The 23,422-nt window shown below is 46.3% G+C and overlaps 1 protein-coding gene across 1 annotated transcript in view; it reads right to left on the minus strand.

Moving 5' to 3' along the window:
- The window catches only part of raph1b (Ras association (RalGDS/AF-6) and pleckstrin homology domains 1b), a gene marked incomplete at both ends in the record, with an annotated part of 35,278 nt that extends 18,724 nt beyond the window's left edge, over window positions 1–16,554 (minus strand). The window contains 7 exons of the mRNA XM_083632934.1: window positions 4,658–4,732; window positions 6,072–6,158; window positions 10,549–10,707; window positions 12,164–12,462; window positions 12,609–12,803; window positions 14,695–14,806; window positions 16,435–16,554. Coding sequence (XP_083489060.1) covers window positions 4,658–4,732; window positions 6,072–6,158; window positions 10,549–10,707; window positions 12,164–12,462; window positions 12,609–12,803; window positions 14,695–14,806; window positions 16,435–16,554 — 1,047 coding nt within the window. The remainder of the gene's footprint in view (window positions 1–4,657; window positions 4,733–6,071; window positions 6,159–10,548; window positions 10,708–12,163; window positions 12,463–12,608; window positions 12,804–14,694; window positions 14,807–16,434) is intronic.
- Window positions 16,555–23,422: the final 6,868 nt, after the last annotated feature.

Below are 23,422 nucleotides of genomic sequence, written 5' to 3' on the forward strand. Positions count from 1 at the left end.
GGCACCTAGACCATATTATGTGAAACCATAACCATTGATTAATCACATCAGCACGTGTAATTTATGATCCAATGTGTGTTTTGGCGACAACATGAAACCTATTTACTCCCGATGCATGATGCTCGGAGAAAAAGTGAATTACATTTGATATGCGACTCGGAGGCCCGCTGTGATGTCCCTGTTTGATGTGATCAATATACAGTACATGGTATTAATCCGTGAGCACACCGGTCTACAAATCCTCGGTCACCGATGACTAATTCCGACGCCACTAATCCAATCCGTGTGCACCCGTGCGCGGTTCACCAATCAGTGGTGGATTTCACCAACCCGCATGGACTTCTACATCAATTATTATCTTCTTAGCAGGTGACCCCTGGGGAGCTCTGTGGAGAACAGCCATAGCAGTGCCACATTCTATATGCCGAATGACTTAACTGTCGCTCCCGGCCGTGTGGTCAGATATGGTAGTGCGGCATAGCGGGTTCCCCGTCTCCACCAATTTATTTGATCCATACTTTGTTTTTTTACTAGGCTCAGTGATGCATGTACAGTATCTTCACCAGCTTTCATAAACTTAATTTCCTCCATAATTTCAGCATAACTTGAGCTGTTCATTGGACGGAAAAATTTAATAGGTTGTGAATCTAAAAATTCCATATGCCGTTTCAGGAATCCGGCACCTGGCTGGAGGTCATTTAGCCCTGTGTTTGGCCAACACGGTGGCAGGCTTTTAGGCCATGTTCACATTACAGGCAAATCCGACTTGCTGCTAAAGTCATTAATCAGCATTATCCTGATTGGTTTCCCAAATCTGATTTGGGAGTGTGTCCACACTGCCACAAATCTCTTTTGGGCAAGTGTTCAAGTCAGATCTGTGTGTCTAGACTTCCATATGTGGTTTGGGACAAGTGACACAAATCAGACTTGGAGCGTCCAGACTCATAAAACCAATCTGGATAGAATCATTAATAGGTCACTAAAGGCCATGTTCACATTACAGGCAAATCCGATTTGCTCCTAAAGTCATTAATCATCATTATCTTGATTGGTTTCCCAAATCTGATTTGGGAGTGTGTCCGCACTGCCACAAATCTGATTTGGGCAAGTGTTCAAGTCGGATCTGTGTGTCCAGAGCTCCAGATGTGGTTTGGGACAAGTGACACAAATCAGACTTGGAGCGTCCAGACTCATAAAACCAATCTGGATAGAATCATTAATAGGTCATTAAAGTTCACAAATCAGATTTGGCCTCCTAGTCTGAACATGGCCTATAGTTCACAAATCAGATTTGGCCTCCTAGTCTGAACATGGCCATAGTCACCCATGTGTGTGTGTGTGTGTGTGTGGGAAGGGGGGGTTCGAAGAGGTCACGGGGGTCGTGCAGAATCAATCTGAGTCACACTGCTTGCTTTAGCCCCAAGGTCAGTGGAAGCCCTCTGCATCTCTCTCTCTCTCTCCATGACCCTACACACCCAGCACTTCACTACTAGACAATCATCTGTTTCCTATTCCACAGGCGTTTTCCCATTCCACTTTCACACTCACCCACACCGCTCCATTTTAAAAGGCTTTTCTGCCGAGCCTAGAACAAAAAGGCCAGGCATCGCATCATCCTCTCCCTTTGAAGTCTTCCCACTCGCTCTCTTCTCGCTCGCAAACCGTCCTCGCGCTCACGCAGTATTCTGACCATTTTGCGAGCGAGGAGAGGGAGAGAGAGCTAGCGAGTCAGAGCGATCTCTCTCTCTCTCTCTCCATTTTCTGTGTGTAAGACTATTAGAAGTGCTTCCCCAGCCTGTACGCCGCAGGCAATCTACCCTCTCTGCTGCTTTCAAAACCATTTAAATGGCGTCTGCACACGGACAGACTGAGAGCTTAAGCCAAACACAGAAACCAATAGCCTTGAGCTCCATTGGATTCAATCCATGGTTTTAACACCACCACCACACACACAAAAAGACAGATACTGTAACGGCCCCCGAGATCTTGGCCCGAAAATCAAAGGGAGGATAAATTGTATGATTACCGAGAGAGTCAGCCAGGCGCACAGATCGTACAGATGCACCGATTACCGATACCACTGTTGGCATCCATGTTGTATTTTCTAATAAAGGACGATAGTCGGGAGGGGTTGTGGAAAATAACTGTGCCATTTCAAGTCGCCTTTAGCTGTTAATGACGACGCTGGTTCAGAGTTGGCTGTCACGTGTGTATATAATATGGCTGTCTTTGTTTTGAGAGTTCGTTTTCAAGACCCGAAAACCGATCAAAATCGTTTTCCAGAGCCGCCCCGCGTTGGAAAGCCAGCTAAGAAACGGGGTTCGCCTGGTATTCGGCGCTCTCCTCCAGGGTCTGAATCTCAACAAGTTGTCATTGAGCCTACCGCCGCCGAGATGGCTTGCTCTGCACTCGGCCGGGCGCCCTGCAGTGACGGCGGGAGGAGGAATACTGTAAATCACAACAGACGGCAGCCAACTTCAAAACCACACATCTGATCAGGCCAACAGAGCTGCGGGCAATATATTCACTGAGAAACCTCCCCGCTGCCAACAGCTTGACTGTAAAACACAGAGTTGGGGAAAGACATGGTGCAGAGAGAGAGAGGGGGGAGGGGGAGAGAGAGGGGGCAGGGAGAGAAAGAGAGAGACAGGGAGGGAGAGAGAGAGGGAGGAGAGAAAGAGAGAGACAGGGAGGGAGAGAAAGAGACAGGGAGGGAGAGAGAGGGAGAGAGAAAGAGAGAGGGGGTAGAGAGAGAGGGAGGAGAGAAAGAGAGGGAGAGAGAGGGGGGGAGGGAGAGAGAGAAAGAGAGAGACAGGGAGGGAGAGAGAAAGAGAGAGGGGGTAGAGAGAGAGGAAAAGAGAAAGAGGGAGGAGAGAAAGAGAGGGAGAGAGGGGGTGGAGGGAGAAGAGAGACAGGGAGGGAGAGAAAGAGAGACAGGGAGGGAGAGAGAGGGAGAGAGGGAGAGAGAGGGGGTAGAGAGAGAGGGAAAGAGAGAGAGGGAGGAGAGAAAGAGAGGGAGAGAGGGGGGGGAGGGAGAGAGAGAGTGAGGGAGAGAAAGAAAGAAAGAGAAAGAGAGAGAGAGAAACAGGGGTGAAAGGTGAAGTCTGTATTGAATAGCAGGGCACAGAGCTAAAGAGGATTACTCTGTTATACTGACTCAGTCATTATTTCAACCACAACAGCAAAGCGCTCCCTCACATCATCACATCCACTCAACACACACTGACATTCCTCACTGCTGACCAGGCACATGTGTCTCTGACACACACTTCATTAGCCTGTGTCTGGTGTGTGTGTGTGTGTGTGTGTGTGTGTGTGTGTGTGTGTGTGATTGCATTAAATTCACCTTTTAATGGAAACCATACCGATGAGATCACATGGTCACATACAGTACACACACATACAGTAATAACTATGCCATAACATCACATACAAACATAACTATGCCATATCACATACACACACATACTATGCCATAACATCACATACACACACATACTATGCTATAAGAAAACTGTATCCTGACTCCTCCCATACGTTTCACTAGCCTGGTAAAAAGCATCCTGATAAGGTGACCTCACATCCTGTTTGGCTCTATGTATCAGTCTGTCTTCCAGCCCGCCCACAGTGATTTCAGTGGGTGGGAGTACTTGTCTTGACAGACAACTCCTCCAGCCAATCGGCGTCATCAAATCCAATCCAATCTTGTTTAATTGTTATTGAGTCTATTTCTGCGATACAGTAACTGCACTTACGGCTGTGTTTACTCTACTAACGTTAAGTTAGCGTTACAGATCGTCGCTTCGGGAGCCGCCATACTGTTGTTTAGCCAGCGGCATCCCTGATTGGCCGGTTTAAGTTGTCAACTACGAGGCAGGTCCCCGATTGGTCCGTGCACTTTGTAATTTCTGGAAATCACTGGCGGCGGGAGGGCAGGAGACCAGACTGATCTGAGTTCACGTGATCTGGATGGTTTAGCAGGCTAACTTTCCACTGGAGATGATCAGAGTACAAATCAACAGACACAGTTAGATGGAGAAAGGCATGACCAGCAAGGAAAGATCAATCTCAAACAAAAGTCCCAGGGGGCACAAAGACCAAAGCAGTTGAAAGAAGCAAGAAGGGAAAAGCAATGGAGTCTAACCTATCTAAATGTGCAGTAAGAGCTGAAATGAGGATTTGAAGGAAAAATCCACCCTCCTATATCAATGTGTGATGTTCAAGGCATTCCAGGAGACATTTTGTGATCATTGTAGTAATTTATCCAATTTCCCGCAACCTGCCTCGTCTACTTCTACTTCAGTTAGTGATTTCTTACATTTCTTCTTCTTTGATTCTGAGGGGCTGACACCAAAAAGCTGGTGTTTACCACTGACGTATGTTTTAGATTGCTGAAAACGTCCTGCTGTCAAACTGGGGCCGAGGGACATCTCAAATAGCTGTGTTTCAAGTAACTCAAGTGTTTTCGGGTGGGTTTTTGCTTGTAAATACATGCAGAGGTGGGAAAGAGGAGCAGTTACATGTGAGGAAAACCACAGAAGAAGCAGTTACACGTGAGGAAAACCATAGAAGAAGCAGTTACATGTGAGGAAAACCATAGAAGAAGCAGTTACACGTGAGGAAAACCATAGAAGAAGCGAGTGATGGAGGAAGTCACCTTGGTCAGGAGGTGAGAGGGCTTCCCAGCTATGCTTTTCAGAATGAGCGAGGTTTCTCGGTCCAGATAGGAGTGCTTGGGTGAAGAGGGGGGAGAAAAGGAGAAATATAGAGAAGTCAGTGCCAGATGATTGTCGGTGGCTTGTTATTAATGGCAGGTTTTTGATCGGTTTGTGTAAAGCAGGCGTGGAAGCGGGAGAAGATTCCCGGAGCTGGAGCGTGGTGGAGGTGGAGCACTTGTGGTTGTCATTGGCTGCAGCTGTGGGTGGAGAAGCAATGATTATGAAGAATGGATTATGTACACAACAAACCTGGTCGCCGTAGATCGATCGGAGTGACTGTGGACATACTGCACACATCTATTGTGTAGTGTGGCTAGCTGCTAAAACCTACAGTCTACAGCTATTTTCACAAACACACAATCTCTCTTACACACCACCACACACACTTTCATGCTCGTGGTTCTAGGTTAGGGGTGTCACAATATATCGTCCCACGAAATTTCGCGATAGTAAAACGTCACGATATGTATCGTTGAGATGAAATCTCATATCGTGAAAAAAAAAAAAAACGTCTTTGTTTGTTGAAGTTCAATGTGTGGAAAGTAGTTCAGTTGAACAAGTCTCTGAAGAGACACATGAGAAGTTATACAGGAGAGAAACCATTCAATTGAGTTTCTGGCAAAACTGTTTACTTGACAGGAAAAATTGAAGATGCATAAAAAATAGACTAAGAAAAGTCTTGTTGTTTGAGTTTGAAGAAAAACTGAAGATGCATAATGAGAATTTATACTGCTGAGAAACCTTTTAGTTCAAAGTAAATCTAAGTGACGGTGTAACTCATTCTATTTCAAGATAAGCCTTATCTCCAATCTCATGTTTTTTCTAGTTGTTATTGTAATAACAATTTCCCACAACAGCATGTTTTGTATTTGTGCATTTCAAATAAAATACTACTTTTCGAGTCATATATTGTCATTATTCAAGTTTAAAAAAAGATTGTTAAAATCGTATCGTATCGTATCGTTATCGTGAACCCAGTATCGTGATACGTATCGTATCGTGAACTGAGTGTATCGTGACACCCCTATTCTAGGTGCGTGCATAACACACAGACGCAGGGCTGCACGATTATGGTTAAAATGCCAATCCAGATTATTTCACAAGATATTCGTTTATTATAAGCAGGGTTCCCACACCTCCAAATTCACAAACCTTCAAGGACTTCAAGGACCTTATCGGAACCCCCCGATAGTAGAAGTCTTGATGATTTGATCAAAAGTCCTTTTATCGCACCTTTTGCATCTTTTAACATCTTGTTGTTATTTCTAAGCTAAACGTGTGCAGCCCTACGTGGGTTTATGCAAACACACGTACATTTGCAAACACACACACACACAAACATAGCACACTTACAGTGCCCAGATCCACTTCCCCCTCTGGTGAGGCAAAGTCAAGCTGCCGTCTGGCCGTCTTACCATTGGCCCGTCGCAGTGAGGCATGCTGGGAAATCAGGAAGTGCAGGGTGCGCGTGGGACAGAGGCCGCAGATAAGGGAAAGGATGCAAACACACACACAGGGTAAAGACATGCGGAGGGACAGGGGGCGTGCAGGATACTGTGCTTAAGTTCCATGTCAACTTGAGCTACTCAACTTGAGCTATGTCACCTCAATCTAGTTTTTATAAGCACTTCCTTAGGCTTAGGGTGTATTCACGCCTGTCTCGTTTGGCGCCGTTGTTCTGAAACAGGGTTCTCCCCCCTTGGTGCGGTTCGTTTGGGGGAGTGTGAGCACAGCAATCGTACTCTGATGCGGGACAAAACAAGGGGGCCGAGATCGCCAAGAAAGGGTGGTCTCGGTCCGCTTTAAACGAACTCTGGTGCGGTTCCATTTGTGGTGGGAACGTGATCCGACACAACTGCAGGAAACAGTGCACATTTTTGCATTGCATGATTGCATCAGCAGTTTGAACTCGACCAACTTACTTCTGGTCTCCAATATGGTCAATGAAAACAAGTCATGGTCATCAGAGCAAGCCTTCTTTGTGATAAGATTGTCTGATTAAATGTGATAAGATTGTCTGATTAAATCAGACAGACTGATTGCATGTCTTCCTCGAAATGTCCGCAGGCATTTATTAAATTATTTATTAATATTTTATTCCTGACAGGACAGGTAATTAAACTCTTTCTCCCTCTCTCTCTCACCCTCCCTCTCTCCCTCCCTCCGTCCTCACGTACCTGACGTAAAATGTAGACCTACCCAACACACACACATTCTTATAATTATAGAAAATCTCTGGGAATTATTTTTTCCCATTCCGGGAGGCTATTAGCCGGAGTGTCTCCTGGCCAAGGAGGCTTGATAATACTATTTGGACCGTTTGATTTGTGGCCGTGTGTGAACACAAACGAACCAAGGCACAAAATGCAACAATTGTATGAATTAAGCCCCTGAATCAGAACAAAGCAGACGAGCTACACGTGTGAATACACCCCTTACACTCTCTCTAGTCTAAACACACAATTCATCTCAAGTGAAATTTAGGGAGGATTTTGCTGTAGTTAGAGAGCCAAGAACAACGGAGCTCAGAGAAAGTAGGTGTTAACATTGTAATCCAAGTCACACATGGGAGCGTAAGAGATTACAATGTATTCACAAATGCCTCATTAACCCACTGTGTAATGCACAATACACAACCAGCTGTATTAACCCACTGTCCAATGCACAATACACCAGCTGTATTAACCCACTGTGTAATGCACAATACACAACCAGCTGTATTAACCCACTGTCCAATGCACAATACACCAGCTGTATTAACCCACTGTCCAATGCACAATACACCAGCTGTATTAACCCACTGTGCAATGCACAATACACCAGCTGTATTAACCCACTGTCCAATGCACAATACACCAGCTGTATTAACCCACTGTGCAATGCACAATACACCAGCTGTATTAACCCACTGTGCAATGCACAATACACCAGCTGTATTAACCCACTGTGCAATGCACAATACACAACCAGCTGTATTAACCCACTGTGTAATGCACAATACACCAGCTGTATTAACCCACTGTGCAATGCACAATACACAACCAGCTGTATTAACCCACTGTGCAATGCACAATACACCAGCTGTATTAACCCACTGTCCAATGCACAATACACCAGCTGTATTAACCCACTGTGCAATGCACAATACACAACCAGCTGTATTAACCCACTGTGCAATGCACAATACACCAGCTGTATTAACCCACTGTCCAATGCACAATACACCAGCTGTATTAACCCACTGTGCAATGCACAATACACCAGCTGTATTAACCCACTGTCCAATGCACAATACACCAGCTGTATTAACCCACTGTGCAATGCACAATACACAACCAGCTGTATTAACCCACTGTGTAATGCACAATACACAACCAGCTGTATTAACCCACTGTCCAATGCACAATACACCAGCTGTATTAACCCACTGTGCAATGCACAATACACCAGCTGTATTAACCCACTGTCCAATGCACAATACACCAGCTGTATTAACCCACTGTTCAATGCACAATACACCAGCTGTATTAACCCACTGTTCAATGCACAATACACCAGCTGTATTAACCCACTGTCCAATGCACAATACACAACCAGCTGTATTAACCCACTGTCCAATGCACAATACACCAGCTGTATTAACCCACTGTTCAATGCACAATACACCAGCTGTATTAACCCACTGTCCAATACACAATACACCAGCTGTATTAACCCACTGTCCAATACACAATACACAACCAGCTGTATTAACCCACTGTCCAATACACAATACACCAGCTGTATTAACCCACTGTGCAATGCACAATACACCAGCTGTATTAACCCACTGTCCAATACACAATACACCAGCTGTATTAACCCACTGTCCAATACACAATACACCAGCTGTATTAACCCACTGTCCAATACACAATACACAAGCTGTATTAACCCACTGTCCAATGCACAATACACCAGCTGTATTAACCCACTGTCCAATACACAATACACCAGCTGTATTAACCCACTGTCCAATGCACAATACACCAGCTGTATTAACCCACTGTCCAATGCACAATACACCAGCTGTATTAACCCACTGTTCAATGCACAATACACCAGCTGTATTAACCCACTGTGCAATGCACAATACACCAGCTGTATTAACCCACTGTGCAATGCACAATACACAGCTGTATTAACCCACTGTTCAATGCACAATACACCAGCTGTATTAACCCACTGTCCAATGCACAATACACCAGCTGTATTAACCCACTGTGCAATGCACAATACACCAGCTGTATTAACCCACTGTTCAATGCACAATACACCAGCTGTATTAACCCACTGTGCAATGCACAATACACCAGCTGTATTAACCCACTGTCCAATGCACAATACACCAGCTGTATTAACCCACTGTTCAATGCACAATACACCAGCTGTATTAACCCACTGTGCAATGCACAATACACCAGCTGTATTAACCCACTGTTCAATGCACACCAGCTGTATTAACCCACTGTGCAATGCACAATACACTAGCTGTATTAACCCACTGTGCAATGTACAATACACCAGCTGTATTAACCCACTGTCCAATGCACAATACACAGCTGTATTAACCCACTGTTCAATGCACAATACACCAGCTGTATTAACCCACTGTCCAATGCACAATACACAGCTGTATTAACCCACTGTACAATGCACAATACACAGCTGTATTAACCCACTGTACAATGCACAATACACCAGCTGTATTAACCCACTGTCCAATGCACAATACACCAGCTGTATTAACCCACTGTCCAATGCACAATACACCAGCTGTATTAACCCACTGTCCAATGCACCAGCAGCTGTATTGTGGATTGACTCTGAACACACGTGAGGCATGCGGTTTCTTCCAGACGTCATGCTGTGTGGTTGTTACACATGCAGGGAAATGGTTAGCCAAGTCACAGCAGGATTAAGGTTACTTTCAGTTGTTCAGCCCATTTGGGTTTTGAGTTTTCTTTCAAATCCCCCCAAAAAGGTGGACAAGAGTTAAAGTTAATCAGTTCCACTTTGCATTTTCATTGACTATGTTTTACATGGACTGCAATAATCCAACTATTGACCTTATTCTAAATAAGACGATAATATTTCGATGAAGGTGTTTAAATGAGTTTCTTCTAGAACACCCCAGGGGTACTCACAGTTACATTGGAGGCATGCCAAAACAAATCTGCAGTACCTTCTGGAGGTAGAGGGGGTAACACAGCTGAGGTTGAATGTTTGAGGGGGTACAGGACCGTTATAGGACATTCCATTCATATTCCGATTTACATGCTATAGAGCAGCAGATTCCGATCAATGACTGAAGCCGCACAGACACACGACGTCCTACGACCGAGTTTCCCCCCTGAATTTAACCTGAAACCCTTTCTGTCATGTTTATACCATGTTAGGGACAACATAGTATGCGTCGTCCAGCAGTTTACTCCAAGCGAAATACTCCACATCTTAATTTGACTATTGCAATATGCTATTGCCGGTTAAGGGCATCAGACCATGCTGTCTACATGGCAGTGTTCAGAGTATTGTCTCAATCGGCTTAATATCGGAATATTGCAGGCAGCCCATGTAAACATAGTCACAGACTGAACGGGAAACTGAATTAACCTCAAACTGGGTTAGCACACTGTTCAATCACTTACCGACATATTTGGAAGTTTGCACAAATCTTTCTATCTCTCTCACACACTCACTCACTCACACACACCCTCACTAGGTGATAATATAGTGGCCGTCACAGTGCTGGTAACCTTGCTGAGTGTTTGTTTCAGGGTGTCAGTCGTACCTCTGTGCTGGTCTGGCTCTGCGTCTGTGTGCTCGGGGGGCTGTGGCCCTGTGTGTTGGGGGGGCTCTGGCCCTCTGCCTCTCCTCCCCTCAGCACCTTGTCGATGTCCAGGGAGTCCATGCTGGACGCCGAGGCACACGCCGAATTCACACTGGAGCGCTGGGACGGAGCCAAGGTTATATTATGGTTAATGAAAATGAACGAAATCACAAAAACTAGGTGTCAAAAAAACATTTTCGTTAACCGAAACGAAAATAAAAAAACAAGGCTTTTACAAAACAAGGACAACTTCGGCCCAGGACCACGTGCGTCATGTAGCAACCCCAAGACTCATTCTCCCTACTCGTACTATGACATCATCACTGATGACATCATCAACTGATGACATCACTGATGACAGTATCACTGAACTGACTCAGCCAGGAAGCCGTTATGCATTCCTGACTGAATTAATGCATCACGCACCCCAAAAAGCCTTCTCTTGACCACGCGCTGCGCACGTGATAAAAACGATAACTGTAAAGCTGTGTTCACACCGAGATATTTATTTTCCGCTCTGTCGCTTGATTCAACCCTTTGGAATCGCTCGGTCGCTCTGTTTAAATCGCTCATCAACAGGCACACGAATTGACGGACATCTGGGGGCTATAACGTTACGCAATGTCATGATGTTTGTCCACTACGAGCCACCGTGGATTTTACAAGCTAAAGCCTATCAGCGTGCTCCTAACGCGAGGTCCATACTGGTAGTACAGACTTCACTTCATGTCAGCTGTCAGCCTGTCAATGCGGTTTGTTGCCACACAATAAACCAGCGGTTTGTTCCAAGCCAGTGTGATCCTTGACTCGCTCTCACACGGCAGCCAATCAGCGTTGAACAGCGAGCGACTGATGCCAGCGTATTTTCGCTCGAGTTGGGATATTTCATCTGGGGCGACGAGCGTATTTTCTCCCTATCGCTCTGTCTCTGTCGCTCGGACGCCCAGCGATTTTTCTCCCGGGCGAATATACGCTCAATCACTCGTTTGCATTGACTTTGTATGTAAACTCGATGCCAGCGAAAAACTTTAATAGGTCGGTGTGAACGCAGCTTAACTAAAATAAACTAAAATTGTGGAGAAAATGTCTTTAGTTTTGTTGTGTTTTTATTACACTTTTTCTGACCTTTGTGAATCTCACCCCTAACAAATACCCCATATCACAAAACAATTACTAAAACTAACTGCAATTAATAACTAAACTAAAACTAAGCATTCTCAAAACATAAAAACTAAACTAAAATAGCAAACTGCGGTAACCACAAATTGACCACTAGAGAACGCTAGTGGATACGGACATAAACCACAAATGCAGGTTTGGACTGAGTCACGTGACTTGCAAGGAAGTGAGTATACGCTACGTTACTGGCCTGTTCAGTTAGCCTCGTCTCCCCTCTGGGGACGGGAGCACACAGCTACTGCTCTACCAGCTAAGTACAGTAACCATGAGATCTGACTCGCTCTCCTTTCCTCTCACATCTACAAAGCCTGCTTTAAAAGCGAACTAAAATAAACTGAAATTGACAACAAAATGTCAAAACCGAAATCGAAAAGGAAAAATGCCAAACTATAAGAACCTGGGACGGAGCCTCCTGCTCGCTGACCGTGCCCACAGAGCCCGTCCTGCGGTGCTGGCCGCCCCCTCCGGACGAGCCCGAGGACGGGCGCCGCAGCGTGGTCGAGGAGAAGGAGGAAGAGGAGGAGGAGGAGGAAGAGGAGGAGGTCTGCCGGGCAGCTTCGTCCATGCTGAGCGACGCCTTCTCCAGCTGGGCCGTGATGTCGTCCAGGGAGAAGTTGGAGGCGGCCGGGCGAGCGTTCACGCTGCCGCCTCGCACCGTGTTGGCCGGGGACGCCCGCGTGCTGCTACTGGTGCTCCCTGAGGCCGAGGTCAAAGGTCAGAGTTTAATCGCACAGCTCACACACATCAACATTGGGATGATGATATTTAAATGAGTGGAAGAGTGTGTGTGTGTGTGTGTGTATGTGTGTGTTTTTTTTTATGACATCATCCAGCAGGACTACCTCCACTGCTCCCCCCTCCACTGGTGCCTGTGTGCTTGGCGCTGGCACTGCGGCCCCCGGGGGCTCTCTGCTGGCCCTTGGCCTGGCCGCGAGACGAGGAGTTGGGCTTGCCGATGGTGTTGAGCTCCTGTTCGATGGAGCACAGGTCGGCCATCAGGGCGTCCAGGTCCACTGTGTCTCCCTGGTTCAACGCCTCTGGAGAACAGAGGAGAGCGGGGAGGAGAGGGTGAGAAACGCCTTCACCTTTACGCATTATGCTTTTCCATATATACAGTATATACTGTGACAATGTTGGATGGTCATATTAAACATGGCCAAAATTCCAAATAATAAGGGAAACCTACGTGAAAGTTATCCCCATTAGAAAGTGGGATTTAGACTGCTCTGAACTAGAGGTTACGAGTTGAACGAGAACACGGTCTAGGGTCAGAATCAGATAGACCCCGATTGCTTTATAATAGATGAGATTTCACTTTATTGTTGGACAAAGTCAGAAATTTGTCTTGCGTCCCAAGACTGTTTCTCATAAGTACCAAACATTTAAGCCAACAACAGTACAAACAAAATGCTACATCATGTATGACATCACACATTATATGGATACATTACATTACAGGAAGAGGAATACAAAGTAGCTGCAGTGCCTCAAAAATACAGTATAATCCCTACCTAGAACCCAGACTGGTTTCGCAGTTTGACAGACTGGTTAAGCGGTTTGACAGACTGGTTAAGCGGTTTGACAGACTGATTTAGCGGTTTGACAGACTGGTTAAGCGGTTTGACAGACTGATTTAGCGGTTTGACAGACTGGTTAAGCGGTTTGACAGACTGGTTAAGCGGTTTGACAGACTGATTCAGTAGTTTGACAGACTGATTCAGTAGTTTGACAGACTGATTTAGCAGTTTGACAGACTGATTTAGCAGTTTGACAGACTGGTTAAGCGGTTTGACAGACTGATTCAGCGGTTTGACAGACTGGTTAAGCGGTTTGACAGACTGATTCAGCAGTTTGACAGACTGGTTAAGCGGTTTGACAGACTGGTTAAGCGGTTTGACAGACTGATTCAGCAGTTTGACAGACTGGTTAAGCGGTTTGACAGACTGGTTAAGCGGTTTGACAGACTGATTCAGCAGTTTGACAGACTGATTCAGCAGTTTGACAGACTGGTTAAGCGGTTTGACAGACTGATTCAGCAGTTTGACAGACTGGTTAAGCGGTTTGACAGACTGATTCAGCAGTTTGACAGACTGGGGAACAAAAGCGTTTCGCAGTCTGTTCAGCCCAACCTGTGGGACTCTAAATCTTCTGTTTGATGGCAAAAGCTGATATTCTCCAAATAAAATATGGGCTGGGTCGGACGTAATATTGTCTGCCAAAGACAACATTCTTCTAGTGTAGGTCGCTTGAAAATTTGACTCAAGCGTTTGACCCACGTTTTTTTTTAGCAAATACATATCAGCCTACCTAGTGGAGACAACTATACCATGCACTACTTCCATTATGGTCATTGCTCCAGCCCTCTGCACTGTTCAAACCATAACCCAACCAATGGGATCCTATGGAGCCAGCCTTGAGTGCGTGATGTCACAATTGGCTCACTTTTACCAAATTCACACATTTTAAAACTGCGACAGTAGTTTTTGAGCTATTAACGTTAGCTTGATGCTAGTTTTCTACTCCTTTTCACAGTAGTTTCCACTGACAGCTAAAGAGACAGGAGCTAAAACGGAGTGTTTCAGACAGAGGCTGAACTGAAGGGCTGCAAAGCTACTCTTGTGGATTCCCAGAATAAAACAATAACAAAATATAGAACTGGAAATGAGCATAATAGGCCCCCTTTAACATTTATTTATCTATCCTGGGAGGTTTTTCTTGCTGAGCCTTGCTTTTTTTTGGCAATACCCTCCTACCCCTGAGATCCCACACATCTCAGACAGGTCTTTAAGGTTTCTGCTTGTATTTGGACAGTTCCTATTTGTTCTTCTGCAGATGTGGACAGTATGTGAATGTCTCAGTTCCTATTTGTTCTTCTGCAGATGTGGACAGTATGTGAACGACTCAATTGTGTGACTTTGGGGCTCTCACCGTTGATGTTGTACATGGAGAAACGGTAGGAGAAGTTGGCCATGTTGCTCTCCTGGTCCTGCCTGAGAGGGGGCTTCTGCAAAGTCTTCTGGGGCCTGCCATCATCCAGACTCTACAGCATGCGCGCGCACACACACACACACGCACGCACACACACACACACACACACACACACACACACACACACAAATGAAGGTGCACACAAGTGAAAACAAAGACACACTCTTCCAGTACACAGTCAAAACACAGGATCTAAGCATCCATTATGCATGACAGCTAGATTCCCAAGTCTCCCTCCCACACAAGCGCGCGCACGCACGCACACACACACACACACAGGTGCACGCACACACACACACACACACACACACACACAGGTGCACGCACACACACCCACACACACACACACAGGTGCACGCACACACGCACATACACATACAGGCGCGCGCACATACACAGGCACGCACATGCGCGCACACGCACACACGATACAAGGTGGTAGTGGGAAGGGAGTTGCTAGGATACAGTAGAGGGAGACAGGATTAGCACAGTGTTAAGGTTGCTATGGATACAGCCTCTTCCTGTCTTTCTCTTCTACCTGTGTTAAGTGTTGGTTTTAACTCATTGAGTGCCGAGGACGTCGATCGACGTCAAAGTAAATAGTGACGTAGAGTGCCAAGGACGTCGATCGACGTCAAATGCGTTTTTTGACGGTGGGACGTGGATCAAAGCCTTCTGCATCTCCTGTACAAATATTGTAGCTATTGGATGTGTATAACCTATTTTACAGACCCATTAGGTGGCGACATTTCTCTCCAGATTAGAGGAAGGTCAGGAAAACAGCAGGAAAAAGCCCCATGATGAAAAAGAAACCGCTCATGCTGCAGCCAGAGCCATATAGATTGCTCTGGCTGCAATCTGACGTTGGCTGCGAACAGCAGTCAATCCGCGCCCACAACTCAGCCCCTCTGCCTCTGTCTGTCTGTCTGCATAGTTTCTCCACACGATTAGCTGCCAGAAAGGCAGCACCCGACGCCGAAGGGCCAAACCTTTCCCTGCAGTGCGGTTTGGCATTTCCGTGTCGCGCTGGGAACCGCCGCACAAAAACGGAGCGCTCCGAAAATAGACTGGGTGTGTGAGGCTGTGTGTTAGTGTGGGGAGGAGTTTGCAGCTGAGGGGGGGAGAGGGGGGTGGGGCACGCAGTGCACCACACAACTACACCACGTCACTACATCAGAAAATATTATCTTCAGAGTCAGTGAATGTGCTTGAAATGCTGCATTTCACAAAAGGCGGAATAACTCAGCTTCTAATTTGAAATGTGTCTTTTTGCTCAAAACAGCCTATCTTCTCCGGCTCATAACTAAAGAACGGAAAATGGGATCAATAAACTTTTTTTGCAGATAATAGAAGAGAGTCTCATCGTTCTTTGTGCGTGTTCGGTGTTTACATAGTAATATCACACAATATTCTGTGGGCCTCGAGAAATCACTGAAAAACGTTCTGAAACTCTGGCACTGGGAGCGTCCGTTCTCCAAAAGTGGCTGGCACTCAATGAGTTAAGGGTTAGGTTAGAATTGGGTCTAGGTTAGGCATTTAGTTGTGATGGTTAAGGTTAGGCATTTAGTTGTGATGGTTAAAGTTTAGGGGCTAGGGAATATGTCAACGAATGTCCTCGCTAAGATAGCGGTTACTGGGCTGTCTTTGTGTGTCTGTGTGTGTGTGTGTGTGTGTGTTTACCTGTGTCAGCTTGTCCAGCTCTCCCAGCCAGGCTCCAAACATCTTGTCCAGGTCCTGGTCCTCCTTATCGCTGTCCTCTTCCGCCCCATGGTCCAACTCATCATCTGACCCCTGATCCATCTACAACACACACACACAACACAACACACACAGGAACAAAGAAGAAAAAATGTCAGTCGAGTGCACACATGTACACAAACCATCAGATCACACCCACACAGCAGGGATGACACAAAAAGACCCCTTCTGCTCAGGCAGCGCATGCCAACCTCACTGCCTGTTACCATGGCAACCCCTCGCGGACCCCCCTGACGGGCACGCTATGCATTCCAGCGGTGGAATGCCCGGTGGGGTGTCTCGTCTGCAGTCGACCACTGACACACCCACTACTGCTACTGACACGCCCACTACTGCTACTGACACACCCACTACTGCTACTGACACGCCCACTACTGCTACTGACACGCCCACTACTGCTACTGACACACCCACTACTGCTACTGACACGCCCACTACTGCTACTGACACGCCCACTACTGCTACTGACACACCCACTACTGCTACTGCTATGCTAACAGCCCTGGAATGAATGTCATCTTCAGGACAAGGCCACTTTGACCTTTGATAAAGAGAAACTTATTGGGGCATCGCAGCCCAAATGTGGAGCACCAAGGCCAAAACCAATGGTTATTAAACTCGTTTTCACTCCTTTTTTTCCTCAACAAAATAAAGATCCTAAAATTAAGTGCTACAGTGTGATACATATACACATAAGATGGCTCTGACTGCAAAGTTAGTAGTCTCGACGCCAGACCCATGAGAGTTCTTACGCTGATACACTACGTTACTGCATGCTGCAGAGCTCTCTCTGGGTCTGATACACTACGTTACTGCATGCTGCAGAGCTCTCTCTGGGTCTGATACACTACGTTACTGCATGCTGCAGAGCTCTCTCTGGGTCTGATACACTTTCCCTCAGAGGGTTGGTTATGGGAGGGAACCGTTCACTTGGCCAGTCATATGCCAGTGATGGCTTCAGTCCTCTCCAATCAGTAACGACTTTGCGATCAGACAACACGGGAGGCGCAGCCCCATTTGCTCTCTCATCGGTGCTACGACCTGTCACTCAATTCAATTTCAACCCGCCTTCAAAAACCAGCAGTGGCTGTTAACTGGCACAGACTCACTTATGTAGTATGCGGAGCGCAGTGATTCAACGTGATATTTGAGTCTGGGGAGAGAGACTACAAAGTTAGTTACGTGTCCAGTAACAAACAACGCATAAGTCTAACACCAGGTTATTTGCTGAAGCTACAAATTACTGATGTCCCCTAAATGCCTCACAGCATTTGCCTGCTCCCCTGGAGCAGACGGCCAATCAGAAAGCAGCTGTCGTTTACATGTAGTGTCAATGGTTATGTGGGCCAGCAGTCAAGGCACAACCAGACAGCTGTGAAAGCCCAGCTGTTGTTCTGTCAAGGGCAACAGCGCCCTCTAGTGGAGCCATAGATAGGGTACTGGTGACTGGCAACATGCTGGCTCGGTGCAGGGAAAGTACAGCAGCAGCAGGGCAGGTTGGTTGACTCACTTCCCAGCAGACGTCCAGTAAGACCACAGAGCAAGATAACATCTCATCCTAGTGGTGGTGATTGAGGACCTTTAGTCAACACCATTCATATTCATAACATTGTGAAGGATTCACCGCTAGCAGATATACAAACATGACAAAGTAGACACAGGCTTCTGTCGACACATTTCAGTCTGTTGCTGTTAAGTTTTCACACTTATTTTGCCTTTGTCTGATTGAATACTGGTGGTGGTGACAGCAAGCTATACAGCCATTTTCAACATATTCAATCACAATTTACAGTAATTAACAAAAGACTAAATCCAAAGATGAGAGTCAAGGATACTAAGCATAAAACTGGAAGTGAAAGTGTCGTCAAGATGTAAGATGAAAAGCCATTGTACGAGAGTAGGTCGTACGTAGCAGAGTGTGTATTGTCAGTGTGGGCAGTGGGCCCGCCCAGTTTCTCCAGATCATGTCCAGGTCAGCTGAGGATGTTACCCAACCCGGGGGAAGGATAACACACTGATGCCAACCTGCATAGAAGAGGATAACTTGGCCATCTGATCTGGTGATTCATGTGTTGGGGGCGGGGCCATCTGATGTGGTGATTCATGTGTTGGGGGCGGGGTCGAGTGCAAGAGGAGCCATACGTGGGATGCCTGGCGAGATGCCAGAAGAAGAGCATACACACTCATAGAGACACTGCAAGAAATAGGCCACGCCCATCACGGGGGAAATCGGTCCGTTCACTCCCATTCACCAGCATCATTTTCCTTGAATTAAACATAGCTAAAAGCTGTTGTGTGGTGGGCTGTGCACACAACTAATGTAAAAAATCGGCAATTAAAGTTTTTTTTGTACTCCTGAGCAAAACAAGGAAGCCATTGAGAATTGGTGAGAAGAAAATGTGGATTTAGCTGTCAAGGAAGTAAGTTGGAGTGTTCATCTTCCGTATATACGATCTTTGTGTGCAACACGCAACCATGCACGCGACATAGGAGAACGCCAGGATTGGAGGGGGGCTTTCTGTTTTCCCCCGTCTTAGGCGTGGTTTCTGAATGATGACGCGTTACGCAGTGTCTCTATACGACTCGCTTAAGTCTATATACCCCTACCACCCAACACACACACACACACACCTTAGTAACAGTAACTGTAAGGTGTTTACATGAGTTGCTTATAGAATATTCCATTCATATTCCTGCTTACATTCTATATAGAGTATAGTCGGATTAATGACTGAAGACACACCCACACGATGTCCTACGCTGGAGTTTCCCTCCTGAAACCCTTTCTGTTATGTTCTACTTAGGTACACGATGTTAAGCCTTCTTTTTTTTATCGCTGGCAGCCATCTTTTCTTCTGTAAACAAGTTGCGCAACACTCTCTGGAAATATGAACATGCATCGTCACGCAGTTGGACTGCTGGATCTTATGTAGCCCCGCCCACTTGACCCATTGTATCACGACTTCCTGTTCAAAACGCCGGCTGTTTTACCTGCTCAACCTAGTCTGACTCACCTGGTCAAACTAGTCTGACTCACCTGCTCAAACTAGTCTGACTCACCTGGTCAAACTAGTCTGACTCACCTGCTCAAACTAGTCTGACTCACCTGGTCAAACCTACAGTTGACTCACATTATGAGTCAAGACTAGGTTCATGAGTCACAGGAAGTGTCAATACAATCGGAGCTTCCGATTGTATTTACACTTCCTGTTAGTCTCTCAAGCCAGACGGTCTCTTCTGCATAAGGTGAATACATGTCTACAATGCACTTCAGTAAGGTGTTTATTTCTACAATGAATGTCTACAACGTGATTAAGATCAAAATACTCCACGTTTTAATTTGACTTACTCGGACCATATTCCGGTGAAGGTAATCAGAAAATGCTGTTTACAACATGGCAGTTTCTTATTATATTATATTATTATTCTTATTATATATCATTCTTAGTATACTTTTAATCAGATTAATATTGGAATATTGCAGTCCATGACATGTCAACGTAGTCAATGATAGCCGACAAATAGACACAGTACAACCTGACACTGTACCCCGCCCGACCCCCCTACATCTCCTCCCCTTTAGATTGGCCGTAGCTTGGTATGGTATGGACTGGTGCCCCCCCCCCCCCCACACTGTGGTCCAGTCAGATGGAGCAGGCCTGGGTAATCCCATTGATGCTCTGCAGGGGTGTTGTTCTTGTTCCCTCCTGTTATCCCTGCTGTGTGGTGGTGTCAGCCACTGCTCGGGACTGTACCAAACCGGATTAACCCCTCTGACGACCCCTGTTCTTTTGATCCAGTAGGACTCCGTGCGTGTGCGTGTGTGTGTGTCAAAGGACATCATGCTTTCATGAACGCACGGAACACAATCCACAAGTCATGCTTTGGCCATTTCTTCTCGTTAGCAAAATGGTGCGATAAAAAGGGTAAACTGTGTTTGGCAAATAGGACAATAACAGCAGTCCTGTTGAAAATAATTTCATCGGAAGACACACACACACACACACACACACACGCACAGCAGCTGTGCGGAGCCTGCTTAAGATCAGACGTGCGGACAGCACACGTGCTCTTTGAACTCTTTGCTCCATGAACAAACCCAGCGTTGTCTGTGCCGTGGTTGTGTGTGTGTGTACGAACACACCCCCTCGTCCCCTTCAGTCTGTGTGTCTCTACTGCTGGTATACTAGCCAAGCCAGCCGCCGCAGCAGCCGTGTGTTTGTAAGGTGTCTGTTAGTCTTTATGATGGACAGCCCCCCCTGCTGGCTACTTAACACATGAGCAACACAGACTGCTCATCTTGTCGAGAAAGATGGACTTTAAATAGATTAAGTATGTAAACAAAAGCAAATAAGCCAGAGTGTGTGTGTGTGTGTGTGTGTGTGTGTGTGTGTGTGTGTGTGTGTGCGCGCGTGTGTGTGTGTGTTCATGAACATGCATGCGAGTCCGAAACAGGAAATGACCAGGATGCGCAGAATTCCTCGTTCCCTTCTTGGCCAGCTCCCCCAGCGGTCCTTCAACTGAACCTGATCAGTTATTGGAGATGGGGGTGATTTGTAACGCGACGCTGCCAGATGGGGGCAGCATTGTTTTCACGGCGCAACATCTTGTCAAGAGATCTCGTGAGAGAATCTAGCTGGCCCCCCAGGGGCCCTTTTAAAGTTTAGAGTAGTGGTTTTCCCCATGAGAAAAATGCCATGGCTACATTGGTTGTACCATCAAAGACCATTTTGTCTGTGGTTGTCCTCTGTAATAGTAATGTGTCTCCATTTGCGCCCTGTGGCCACATGCAGATGCATCTGGGGCTTCCCCGGTCTGAGAGTCCCTGCTGTTCTGTATGACATCATGGCTGGCCGGAGGCGGACAGGAAGAGGATATGGCCAGAATCTAAATGAGCCTGCGTTGTGTTTGCCAGCAGCCTCTGAGGTGCTTCCATGTGTAAACAGACAGACAGCAGCTGAGAGCTGCACTGCAGCACACGTTAACAGCTGTGTTTAAACTGCTATAAGCCTGCTGCTGTCCTTCACTGTACTTATGCAGTCATGGACACACAGTACACACAACACACACACACAGTACACACAACACACACACACACACACACGTCATGCCCATTGAAACTGTAAAAAAAAAAAAGCTAATTTCATGGTGGTCATTGGTAGAGCATCAATCCCCTTTTCAAACATGTGAAAATGAAAATGCTGCCTGTTACTAGTTGTTATCGGCATAGTTTGCATAGCAAGTTAGGCCACCAGGAAGCTAAAGTTAGCATTGTAATGTTAGCCATCCCTCAGTCATGTTATTTACGTGTCATGTAGAGCTGTCATGGCAGTGAGCTTGTTATTAGGTTATACTGTACTTAGCAAAACACTGAAATGCATTTGATGTCTCCAGGTCAAGATGCACTTCTGTCAAATAATTAGCATTGCGGATATTGTCTTTTTATGTGAATAACATTTTGCGTGAAGCAAGATTTCGCTATTTTTTCAAGAAAAGTGGCGGCAGTGTACAAGCTAGTGTAACATAATAATAACAGCACCAATAATTGACAAAAATCTCTAAATAAATATACAGTATTTAATGAGAAAAGGAGCAAATATTGATGGTTAAAACTGAATAATGACATGACAACAGTCTGATCCTAATGTTCATTTAAAATCTGGCTTCAAACGACCAACATTTTAGAAAAACAGCCAAAAAGCTGAATGTTGCCCCCTCAGGATTTTTGCTTGCATGACGCCCCTGCACACACGCACAAAATATGCATATAGGTGCAAGTGTAAGCCAACTGCAGTGAGGAATACAAACAAAACAAACACAAACTTCCAACCATACAAATAGAAACAGACAAAGACAGGCTGACAGGAAACGGAAACACACACACACACACACACACACACACACACACACACACACACACACACACACACACACACACACCTTTGAAAATAGCTGTGTTGCCTTCCTAATGGAATCATAGCCTCAACAGCAGCAGATGCTGCTGCAGGTTTAAGTGAATTACCACCTGGGGCCCTGCTTTTAAGCTTATGGAGCCTGACCTAAAAGAGACATAGGAGAAAGCTGTGTGTGTGTGTGTGTGTGTGTGTGTGTGTGTGTGTGTGTGTGTGTGTGTGTGTGTGTGTGTGTGCGTGCGTGTGTGCGTGTGCATGCGTGCGTGTGTGTGTGAGACAGATAGTGCTGTCCTCCAGCCTTCATCTCAGACCACACAGCCCTGGCCTTGCCCTCTCCTGACACCACTGTCTCCCTCCCTCTCGTCTGTCTCCTGTGCCTGCTGTGCTGGGTGGCTGTAGGGTCAGGGGGTCAGGGGTTAAAGGTCATCCCAGTGGGGTTTCACGTGCTTGTTTGGCCTCTCCGTGTCACGCAAACCCTCTGTAGCTCTTTTTACGCTCCACGGTCAACACTCCAGCCCAATGTCCAGCAGATGGTTCCGGCACGGAAGCACTTCCTCAAATGGCCACTTGAGGCTGGCTCCAAAAGGGAGTCAGTCCCATTCATCCCCATGTTAAAATGCCAGAGTTTACAGCATAACTACACACATTGACAGCCTGGTTCAAAAAACGCTTTTGGTCTATAGCTAATTTCACCTTTCATGACAACTGTACGGGGGGGGGGGGGGGTTTATAAAACTCACCCATTTAGAGTAAAATAGACGATAAAAAAAAGACTTTTGGGTGTGATTGACAGCTCGTGTGTCCAGTGATCTCGCAACTTGCTGATCACGGACCAATAGCGGGCGGCGCTGCCATGCTGTGGGAAACGCCCGGTGGTCTCACGCCATCTCGTGCAAGAACCAAGACGGCAGCGGCCAAAACGCCAAACTAAAGGCTTCTAAAGGGGAGTCCAGAACCCAATGGCTCTACACACGCCCTCTGTCCATCTGTCTTTACGG

This window comes from Poromitra crassiceps (assembly GCF_964638095.1).
Source record: "Poromitra crassiceps genome assembly, chromosome: 3".
Classification (NCBI taxonomy): domain Eukaryota; kingdom Metazoa; phylum Chordata; class Actinopteri; order Beryciformes; family Melamphaidae; genus Poromitra; species Poromitra crassiceps.